At 48.0% G+C, this 11581-nt stretch overlaps 2 protein-coding genes across 3 annotated transcripts; one reads left to right on the top strand and one right to left on the bottom strand.

Moving 5' to 3' along the window:
• The first annotated feature begins 355 nt into the window (after positions 1-355).
• On the top strand, positions 356-2814 carry LOC125536529 (E3 ubiquitin-protein ligase RNF14-like). 2 transcript variants are annotated; one of them, XM_048699764.1, is made up of 4 exons: positions 356-907; positions 1401-1454; positions 1980-2180; positions 2309-2814. In XM_048699764.1, exons 1-4 carry the CDS (start codon positions 857-859, stop codon positions 2687-2689), a joined length of 687 nt encoding a protein of 228 aa, XP_048555721.1. In that variant the 5' UTR covers positions 356-856; the 3' UTR covers positions 2690-2814. The 2 variants fall into 2 exon arrangements, 1 of the variants encoding a protein (XP_048555721.1); XR_007295073.1 differs by having other exon boundaries at positions 1970-2814.
• Positions 2815-3335: 521 nt separating this feature from the next.
• On the bottom strand, positions 3336-7569 carry LOC125536530. Its single transcript, XM_048699765.1, has 2 exons — positions 6895-7569; positions 3336-4207 (listed from the first exon to the last, which is right to left on the bottom strand). Exons 1-2 carry the CDS (start codon positions 7174-7176, stop codon positions 4088-4090), a joined length of 402 nt encoding a protein of 133 aa, XP_048555722.1. The 5' UTR covers positions 7177-7569; the 3' UTR covers positions 3336-4087.
• Positions 7570-11581: the final 4012 nt, after the last annotated feature.

Genomic DNA, 11581 nt, shown 5'->3' with positions numbered 1-11581 from the left:
AGCTTAGCGATTTTGGGGCGTCCGAACTCGAGCTTGATGCCATTCTACCGGTCCGATTTAGCCTCCAGTGATTCCTGGCCGTTAGATAAAAATCGGGTTCTAAGCAATGAATAGTAAAAGCCAAATACACTTCACGATTTTGATCGTATCTGGCTGAACTGTGGGGCCTGGTGTTCGTGGGTTGTGCGTGTCAGCGGCCTTGGCTGTAGGCGTGCCCGGTGCAATCCTTCTGTGGTCAAAGACGAGTGGCCCCGCCAGAAATTTCCCTGCCCCGCTGAGGGCATTCGTGGTATTTCACGCGTGCGGCCGTGCGTGGCGTGGTGTGGATGGTTAGGTTTCACGTATGGGTGAGGAGGGTGCCCGATTGGTCAGACTTCAGAACCCTAGCCTCCAGTCCCACTCGCGCTCCTCTCCTTCGCTCTTGCAGTCGTCGCCGCGCTCCTGTCCTCCTCTGCTCGCCCTGCTCCCCATCCTCGGCCCCACACCCGTCTAGGCGTCTCCTCCTCCTCCCCACCCCATTGGCGGTCGGCAGTAGGAGCGCAGCTCGCTGCCGCCCCCTTGGAAGAGGTCCGGCTGCCTGCCCCACCACCACCCACCAGCAGGAGACCCCCGCCACCCCTCCATCGCGTTCATCGGAGGAGCGTCGTCATCCATTCACACAGCTGCTCCGCCCGAAGGCGTCACCATCGACGGGAAGACTCGGTGTCGTCGCCGTCATGCTCGCGTGCACCCGTCAGGAGGACTGCGGCCCTTCTCTCTCGCTGCTGGCGGGTGACCGGCGCATCCAGGTCCCAGAGTGGCCCTCTCCGGCTCTCAACTCGGGGAGCCGCTGCTATGAGCGCCGGATGCCCTCGAGATGGTCGGAGTTGTAGCGCCTCCAATTCCGGCTCCATCTCCACCCTTACAGGTTCACCTCTCTCTCTCACACACACTCCCCCCCAACCAACAGTCGCAGAACAGACGGAGAAGAACGCTGCCTAAAGAAATTGAGCTTCTGTTGTACCTTTGATCATCTTCGTGGCATTTGCATCTAATGATATGCATGACAAGATTCAGTTTGTGCCCGGGACACTGGAATGATTTTTTTTCTAAACGATTAAAGTGGGAACTGAATTTATGAGTTGTTGTCACTGAAAGTATAAACTGTGAATGTTTCAGATCAAGTATGTGTAAGTAGTTGCGTCTTTAGGAGGTCTGAATATATAAGTTGCTGTCACTGATAGGTATTAGTATGGACATGCAGCTTTTTGATAATTTCCTCCTTAGGAGATCTGTTTCCTTCAAGTACAGCTATAGCAAAGAGACACCAACTTATTTTAGTGCTTGAGATTTTGATTACCAATCTGCAACAATGCCCATTGCACTCTAATTATTTTCTTTGCTCATTTGTTCTCCTGCAGATGGTTTACGTCTTAACTGTCTACAACAAAAGGGATAAGCAGCACTGCATCCGGGTACCAAATCCATTCATGCCATTCCGTATTCCTCTCATCATACACTTAATCATAAAAATCAGCTTATTTTATTACGGCCCTGCCAATTAAGCTATCAAACTACTGTTACTGCAATTGGTCTTGAAAGGCCACTAAACTATTACTACATTATTTGGCACTGCTGTATGATTTATTCATTTGGAGGAACTTCTTTTATTGGTGAGAAAAATAGAAATATCCTATAAGTCTACTGAGATTTCCAATGTGAATCCTTGCTAATCCTACAAGTCATGTTCTTGATTTAAGTTGACGTTACCTTTCTAAGACCTGAGTTTTCCTATGAGAATCTTCACTAGATGTTAAGTTGAGGTTACCTTTCAAGTAAACTATTACTACAATATTTGCCACAGCTGTATGATTTATTTTCTTGAGGAGTTTATTGTTGTTTTAATTGGTTCCAGACTTCCAGTTCCAGTACTCATCAGTTACCAAAATACCGACAAAATGTGCAGTGCTCTTTCCTAACTCGTTTTCAGTTCTTTGCAGATCCATGTGCACTGTGAAATTCCAGATGGTATCAGTGTGCCCACAGAACTCCAGAGTGTTGATGATTACCCAGACAACCAGTTCACATTCAGTGTCAAGCACTTGGCTCCAATATCACTGACATGCCTTATGCCTCCATCATACCTGAGCCATCATCCTCCATACTTCTTTCTCGGTGTACAGTGGTTGGATACTGTGAAGGTCTCAACCCTTTGTCACATGCTTGAATCGATTTGGGCCATCAGTCTGCACAGGAAGTTTTTTTGAGTGGGTGCAGGGCTTTACGCTCTCTCATCTTGGTTTTGATGGCGGGATAATCATGCTTGAAGGTCTCAACCCTTTGTCACATGCTTGAATCGATTTGGGCACATCAGTCTGCACAGGAAGTTGTTTTTGAGTGGGTGCAGGGCTTTACGCTCTCTCATTTTGGTTTTGATAGTGGGATAATCATACGCATGTCTGATAGTACGACGGCTCCTGTGGATGCTCGGGTTGTTGGAGAGATTCTGTCTGTAGAGGATGTTGTTCAACGGTTGATCAACTACGATGAAGAGCAATGCCTTGAAACATTAATTCGGGGCCTCCATGTCTGCGCAATTTGTTTCAGTGAGCACCCAGATAATTCAGATGCTCCATTTGATTCTTGGATACTCTCCCTGCTGCTCATTTCACAACTACATCTTCATTGTAACTTAAATTTGTTGTTTTGAAACAGTAAGGGAGAACACTACTGATACAGTATATATTGGACACTGAATTGCTGCTCCATGGAGCCAGGGCACCATCATTTATGCACAAATCAAACATAATTTTGGTACTGTTTTTTGAGATTTTAGTTCTGGGGTATAATACCTAATTATTAGAATTCAAATACTCTACATTCTGGGATATTGCCATGTATATCTATTTCAGCGTACCATACTGCTTGTATATAAAATCAACATATAGCAGCAGTCAAACAATCATTAGAAAAAGTAACTACAGTTTGGCTTTAGTACAAATATATCACATATATGCGCCTTAGTTCCATGTAATGCTTTGTTGTTCTCTAAGGCATCCTCCTATCGTTGATGGAAGTACTAGCATTTTTCTGGCAGTGGTAATGGCAGTAGCTTCATTTAGTATGGTTTGGTTTCTTACAACGGTGAACTTCACAAATCAGTTAAAATTGGTGATCACTTCTGGAACATACATATACATCACAGACCATTCACATTATAGGTTCATCTTTAACCCTCTTAAAGATGAAAATGCCATTTCCTTTTGATAATATCTTCAGACAACATAATATCATTGTCTATTTTGCTGAGAGAGAAATGATCTGATTGGATTGTGGAAATCAGTGATAACAGGAGATAGTGAGATACTTTGGTTGATTACTTTGGATCTTAAGAGTACACAGACTGTAAATAATAAGATGGTAAGAAAGATGCAGCATTGTCAGATTAATTTGGTAGCTCTGCACCTTTAATTTACTCCTTTTGCTTTCCGGGGGATGCTTAATGAATGGTTCTGCACAAGTGAAACCAGCTGAGTCTATCGTTTGGAGAAAAAACTAACTTGCTGGGAAGACTGAGCTGAAGTAGAAGGACACATTCTCCTCCTCCTGAGTTGCAGAGTAAATCTTCTCGTCTGCCTTCTCTTTCTTATCATCAGATTCAAAATTGCTTTTTTGGTTATCCAAGCCATTCTCTTCAGCAATGCCGGCACTTTCCACATTATTTTCAGAACACTTCTATGGCACTTCTATAGCATTATCGACTTTCATTGGAGCATCATCCATTTGCTCATCACCTTTACAAGCATCAACTGCCTGCACCCCGCTTCTGCCTTCCTCTGCAACAGCCTCACAGTTGGTCTTCTCCTGACTGTCACCCGCAGTTGCCTCACAGTCAGTCTTCTCCAAACTGTCACCCACAGTAGCCTCACAGTCAGCCTTCTCCAAACTGTCACCCTCGCAAACATCCACGGCGGCGGCTTCACCCTCAGGCTCAGCATCCACATGCAGCTTCATGGTGTCCGACCTGAGCACCCTCTTCGCCACGCCGCCATTCTCGCGCCCAGGAACATCCTTCCTTTTCTTCCCTGCAAGCATGGGCCCCTCGCCGTCACCAAGGGAAGGTTTTTCCACCTCCAAGGAGGAAGCCTTGGGCGAATCCATCATCAAGGCGTCTTCTATTCCTGGCATCAGGTTTCGCTCCAAACCGTTTAAGCCTCATCCCAGAGCCCTGCGTAATAAGACCAGAAAAATCATCAGAATCACACTTGCACGAAGTGTTGAAGTGATAACCAGCTATCTGCTCCAACTCCTAGCCAGTGTAAAACCTAGCCCAATAATTACGGTCCATAAATTCGGAACAATGCGATACGAAGCACATGAAATGGTTAAAACCGGCTCTTTTCAGTAAACCTATATGGCAATTCGGGAAACTAGTGAAACATCTTCACATCATTCTGGAACGGAGGGAGTAATAAATAAATAGTTTCACACCATATACAGAGAATTTTCCTGCCACATGACAATTTTTTCCAAACTAAATATCCGGACTGAAACAATTCCATCATCCATCTATGCGCCAACTATCTATTCCAGGCAGGTTTAGCATCACACAACATGCCGTAGCTAAGAATGGAACTAAAAAAAGTTGCAGTAAAATTTTCAGCACCACAAACAAAAGCACCCCAATTTCCTGACCGAATCTACTATAAGGCCATGTATTTTGCAGGCAGATTTTAGGATGGCACAACATACTGTAAATAAGATCTGGAGTGAAATAAACATTCTTTTCAGTGGAACTTTAAACAACCCAAAGCCCTTCTATACAGAGCTAGCTTCAGTTGCAGTAGCAATAAACAGTTTGACAGGCACAGACAGTACAGTCTACAAAGTGTGTTTCCCCAGCAAGATACCCTATACTGAAACAAGTTCTATCATTTATCTATGGGCGATGCTACGCGTCCGCCGGTGGATAAAGTTAAAAGATCAGCTGCCTCCCTGACCATTGGATGAAGCTGCGGATGGCTGTGTGATCTACCCACGTGATCCGTCATCTTTGCAACACATGTGTTGCTGCAGTACTTTCTGCAACAGAGGTCTAGTTGCCGAAATTATTCGCAACAAAGGCCAGTTGCATTAAAATTTTAAACTATTTTTTCCTCTTAACCTGTTGCAACAAGAGCCTTTTTGCAAAAACATGCTGTTGCAGAAGACAAAAATCAATTGCGGATCCCACTCCACGCCGTCCAACAGCAACGTCAGATGTCAGCTACGTCGGGGACAACCGAGGGGCGGAGGCTGCCAAGGCAATGCAGCGTCGATCTCGCCGGAGCACCACATATCCGGCGGGAGGCAGCTCGGACGAGGTCACGGAGCAGTCGTGGAGAGGCAACCAACGACCGAGCAGATGGAGCATGAGAGCAGGTCGGGCCCGTCAACGGAGGAGAGAAAGGAGGAGGAGAGAGGAGAGGGCCCATGAAGGAGGAGAGCATGGTCGTCCACGCCGGCGCGTGGGGATCCAGATCTTGCAACAAGCTAGTTGTTGCGGGGGCAAAAATTGCAACAATAGTCCAGTTGCAAAGCTAGACCGTGGAAAAAGGATACTTCCAAGCCATCTGATTAAAGAAACATCCGATGAGCATAAAGGCGATAGATGCGCGCAGAAAGATCGGTCGGGTGAACAGAAGAGTTTCCCTTTAACTATCTATCCCAAGCAAATTTTAGCACTACACACCAACATTTTGAGCCAAGGATGAAACCAGACATAATTTTAACCAATATATGCAAAATAATTAATATATTTTTGTGCAGTAGAAAGATAGACCCAGAATGAAGAGATTATAGATATTACTAATGGGGTCAATTTAATTTCCTATAATTTTCATTTGCCCCAAAACATCTGAAATAATTCATGCAGACCACTGGATGTCGGGTCATTTGAGATCAAATTCATACATATGAGTACATCATAGGAGAGAAGTACTATGTTCTTCCTTTCTTCCGGTGCCTGTCGACCAACCAAATGATGGCACAAAGCGAAACCCAACAAATGGAAAGGAAAGGGGTCTCTCACCCTGCAAAGTGAGTTTTGGGGGCGGCTACAGGCAAAATAACAACTACAACTGCTGGTGCAGGTGTCGTCATAAACATACTCATATATATATGTGCCTAATCATATCCTTGGTATCTATTTAAATCATCAGGGAGACATATTAGATGACAAAGAAGTATACTGCAGGCAATTCAAGACATCTATAAAGGGCAGCCCGGGGCATGTACCCGCTTGCGCAGGGTCCGGGGAAGGGTCCAGCCACTTTGGGTCTATAGTACGCAGCCTTTCCCTACATTTCTGTAAGAGGCTGTTTCCAGGACTTGAACTATGGTCTGTGGGCGGTGAAGATGAGGTCACAAGGCAGCAACTTTACCACTACGCCAAGGCATACATCCTAGAAAAGCATTGACTACCTTAAGAATAAATTTAGATAGAAACAGGAAGGATGAAAACCTGCAACAATTGGCATTGCAAGGAAAATATTTTCTGGTGGTCATTAGAACAACATGGCACTTACTTTTTAGTCAAATTCAACCTGGAAGAAGTTGAGAGCAATTGTTCCTAAAAGTGCACCCCCTCAACAAATTTTAAGAAGTCTGTGTATGCACGTTTAATTCGAATAGATCCTATTCAAGAATAGCAATTGTTCACAAAGCCGGCATGAAGTCACTACCTCAAAGAGGGACAGATCCATCGTTGTCAAATTGGTCCACGTATATATTTTACAATTTGAAGAAGGCGTCTCCAACAATATTAACTTTGGAGATTTAACTTATTTGACTAATTTGGTTCGATAGAAAGGAGGGCAGACTGTGGGACTAAGAAATAGAGGAAGCAAGTACGGAGGAGGAGAGGCCGGGGGAGACCTTGGACTTGACGGAGCGCTTGATGAGCAACCAGAGCCCCGGCACGGACAGCACGAAGAACCCCAGCGAGGTGTAGTAGCGCGCCTGCGAGTACCCCGTCCCCGCCCCGACGGTGGCGTCGAGGAGCACTGCGGCGCTGTCGAGCGACGCCGTTGCCGGGTTTAGCCCGACCCCTCTTCGTCGGCTAGCCCCTGCTCGGCGCCGGAAGCAGGCATCCGCCGGCCGCGCGGCGCAGAGAGGGAAAGGGAGGAGGACGCGGCTCGTGGAAACGCAGGCTTCCATTTCGTTGGGCGCAGATGCACGGGACGATGGCGGTCGCCGGCGCCGGATCGCGGAGCTCCGACGCCAAACAGCTGCAATACCAGGGCGAGGAGGTGCCGGGCCATTGGTGGTGGAGAATGTTACGGTAATCTAGTTGCACCTGTTCTATTTTCAGTAAGTTAGTTCTCTGAATAATCCTGAAACGTGCAGTGTACATGGTCAGGTTCAGTTTAGACAGTTAGTGTTAGGCTAGTCTTTTCTTCAGACTTGTCGTAGTTTTCTTTGTTGCTGTAATCGTGGGTGTACTGGCCACGACTCTGTCCGTGGGATGGCGCGGGTAAAACGGATCATAGGCAGTGCATGCTGCGAGTTTGTTATGCTTGAGAATAAGAGGAAGGAAACAAAAAGACGCAGGTTAAGCGCGTCGCAAAAATCTCTCCGTTCATTGCGTTCGTGCAGTTCTTCTTTCTCCTTCAGTTCCTATCGTGTGAGTGTCCACCTCGCGTGTGTTTGTTGATTCTGGGCCTGATCCTACATTTGGTATTCAGAGCGTTGGTTCACGGAGGCGGAGCACGGCGGCGGAGATAGGAGGAGTTGTGGCGGCGGCGAGCAGTGATGGGCGATACTTCACCGAAGAGCAGCGGCGGCGGAAAGTACACGCCGCCGGCGAAGAGGACCGGGGATGACGACACGGGCGCAGAGGTGGCGATCGTGCCGCGTGCGCCGTCGAGGACTGGCGGCGTCCCGATCCAGTACCCAATGCTCATGGACTCGAACTATGGTCTGTGGGCGGTGAAGATGAAGATCCTGCTGCGTCCGTATGGCGTGTGGCCGGCGCTCGAGGGCACGGGCGAGTTTAACCAGAGCAGGGACGACGAAGCGTTTGCCGCACTCTCTCAGTCGGTTCCCGACTCGGTGATGATGGCGGTGGCTGAATGCACTACCGCCCACGAGGCCTTGGAGGCGATCCGGCGCATGCGCGTCGGCGAGGACCGTGTCAAGAAGGCGCGGGTCAAGCAGTTGAAGCGGCAACTCGACCGCATGGAGATGGACGACGGTGAGTCTGTCAGTGTGTTTGCGCAGAAATTGATGACGCTCGTTGGAGAAATCCGATCGCTGGGCGAGACGGTGTCAGATGAGTCGATCATTGAGGTCCTCTTCAACGCCGTCCCGAGCCGGTTTGGGGACATCATGAACACCATTGAGCAGTGGGGTGACCTCACTACCATGACCGTGTCGGAGGCAGTCGGTCGCCTCGCCGCATTCGAAGAGAGCCAATGCGGGCGGCGGCGTCACTCTGGTGTGAAGGAGGACCAACCGATGTTCATGACGCAGGCACTTGAACAGCTGATGAAGGGCAAAAAGGGGTCACCCGGAGCCGGCAGCAGTAACACCGGTCGTGGACGTGGAGGCGGTCGAGGTCGCGGCGCTGGCCGCGGAGGCCGTGGTGATCGTGGACAAGCCAGGCGTGGTGAGATCAAGGATGCCTGGAAGCAGAAGAAGCACCGCAAATTTGACATCACAAAGGTTAGGTGTTTCAATTGTAATGAAATGGGCCACTTTCAGTCTGACTGCCCGGAGCCGAAGCGCGAGCAGGCGAACTTTGCGCAGGCAGAAGAGGTTGAAGATGCTGCACTCCTTATGTTGGAGACATGTGAGATGATGCCTTCAGACCCCATCACCTCTGAACAAGTACTGTTGAATGAAGAGAAAGTGGCGCCTAAACTGACGGGTAGCCACGAGGTTGCTTGGTACCTAGATACAGGGGCAAGTAACCACATGACTGGAGATGCACATAAGTTTTCTGAATTGGATGAAACAGTGAAGGGAAAGGTGAAATTTGGTGATGGTTCTGCAGTAGACATTTGTGGACGTGGATCAGTTCTCATACAATGTCTCACAGGCGAGCATCGTGTTCTTACCGATGTATACTTCATTCCTCGGCTCAAGAGTAATATCATCTGTCTGGGGCAGCTAGATGAAAATGGGTGCAAATATTCTAGTGAAGATGGGCTGATGACAGTATGGGATCGCTAGAGAAATGTCCTAGCTAGAGTAAAGAGGACTAAGAACCGGATGTATATCTTAAACATCCAACCAACTGAACCTGTGTGTCTGTTGGCGCATGCTAAGGAGCAATCATGGCTGTGGCATATGAGGTATGGACATGTGAACTTTAGGTCACTCCGAGCACTTGCAACAGAGGGTATGGTAGATGGTATGCCATACCTAGATCAGGTAGATAAGATCTGTGATGGGTGTATGATTGCTAAGCAGAGACGCCTCCCGTTCCCGGTTCAGGCCACTTACCGTGCAACGGAGCAACTTCAGCTCATTCATGCATACTTATGCGGGCCTATAACGCCTGAAACGCCTGGTGGAAAGAGATACTTTCTTCTGGTAGTGGATGACCACTCTCGGTTTATGTGGATTACTCTGTTGCGGAGCAAAGATGAGGCTCTCAATGTACTATAGAAAATTCAGAAGGCTGCTGAAGTTGAAAGTGGGCATCAGTTGAAGGCAATTAGAACAGACCGAGGGGGTGAGTTTACCTCAAGAGAATTTATAGAGCACTGTGAGCAGCACGGAATCAAGCATTTTTGCACGTCACCATATAGCCCACAACAGAATGGTGTGGTCGAAAGGAGAAACCAAACCGTCGTGGGCATGGCGCGCAGTCTGCTGAAAAGTATGGGGGTGCCAGCTCGGTTTTGGGGTGAAGCAGTGACCACTGCCGTGTATTTGCTGAACAGATCGTTGACAAGGAGTGTCCAGGGCAAAACACCGTATGAGGCATGGTATGAGAGAAAGCCGTCAATCCAACATCTTCGCACTTTTGGTTGTGTTGCTCATGTGAAAAAGGTTGGGCCCGGCGTGTCAAAGCTCTCTGACAGAAGCTCACAAATGGTCTTCATTGGTTATGAAACTGGCTCCAAGGCTTATCGCATGTATGACCCGGAAAGTAAGAAACTTGTTGTATCACGAGATGCAGTGTTTGAGGAAGACAGGTGTTGGGATTGGAGCCTCTCGGGATCAGTGGGAAGCAGCGATGGAAGTTCATTTGTTGTCAGCTACCCAGAACAGCCAGTTTGTGATGGAGAAGAGGTAGCAGAAGACGTTGCCGTGGCAGCAGATTCACCAAGCAGAACTCCTACCATAGCAGCGCCTCGGCAGAGTCATAGAACAAGACGTGCCAACGACGGGGCTGCAATCCCGCTGGACCTAGAAGCCTCTCCGGTGTCCCCTGCTTATGCTCCTGGTTCTCCTAACACCCCGTACACCGAGCCTTCGCAGGGGCCACAAGGGAAGCGACTCCTCGATGAGATCTATGAGGAAACAGAGATCAAAAAAATAGATGCCAAGCTATGCCTGTTCGGCCTTGAGGAGCCTAGGAATCATGATGAAGCTCTAAAAGAGACCTGTTGGCAGAAGGCAATGAAAGAGGAACTAAGCTCCATCCATGAGAACAACACATGGGAGTTGTGCGATCTCCCGAAAGGGCACAAACCAATTGGGCTGAAGTGGGTTTACAAGCTGAAGAAAGACCCCACTGGAGCAGTAATCAAACACAAAGCGAGGTTGGTTGCAAAGGGTTATGTATAGAGACAGGGAATTGACTTTGAAGAAGTTTTTGCCCCTGTCGCGCGCATTGAGTCCGTCAGACTTCTAGTTGCACTGGCAGCTCAATTTGGTTGGAAGATGCATCATATGGACGTTAAATCAGCCTTTCTTAATGGGGATCTGATTGAGGAGGTGTATGTATGCCAACCTCCAGGCTTCGAAGTTGTGGGTCAGGACAGCAAGGTGTGCAGACTGCGGAAGGCATTGTATGGTTTGCGTCAAGCACCGTGTGCATGGAATTCCAAACTAGACTGCACTTTAACAGAGATGGGGTTCGAGAAGTGTCCGTCAGATTCAGGGGTGTACAAGAGAACAAATGGCAAGCACACTCTGATTGTTGGGGTGTATGTTGACGACTTGATAATTACAGGAGGCAATGACACTGATATAGCAGTTTTCAAAAGGCAAATGAAAACAAGATTCAGTATGAGCGATCTCGGGCTTCTTAGTTACTATCTTGGGATAGAAGTGAAGCAATCAGCTCGGGGAATTGCCCTATGTCAGTCAGCATATGCAGCTAGAATTCTGAACAAGATGGGGATGCAGGACTGCAATCCAATTCACACTCCCATGGAGGCGAGGTTAAGGTTGACTAAGTCCAGTAAAGCACCAGAGGTTGATCATACTCAGTATCGTAGCGTGGTTGGGAGCCTTCGCTATTTGGTCCACACTCGACCAGACATATGCTATGCTGTTGGTTATGTCAGTCGGTTTATGGAGAGGCCCACGACTGATCACATGGCAGCAATCAGGCACATCCTGAGGTATGTGAAAGGAACTCTGAACCTTGGATGTTTTTATGAGA

Source organism: Triticum urartu, chromosome 2 (assembly GCF_003073215.2).
Source record: "Triticum urartu cultivar G1812 chromosome 2, Tu2.1, whole genome shotgun sequence".
Classification (NCBI taxonomy): Eukaryota; Viridiplantae; Streptophyta; class Magnoliopsida; order Poales; family Poaceae; genus Triticum; species Triticum urartu.
This window is presented reverse-complemented; position numbering and strand designations above follow the sequence as displayed.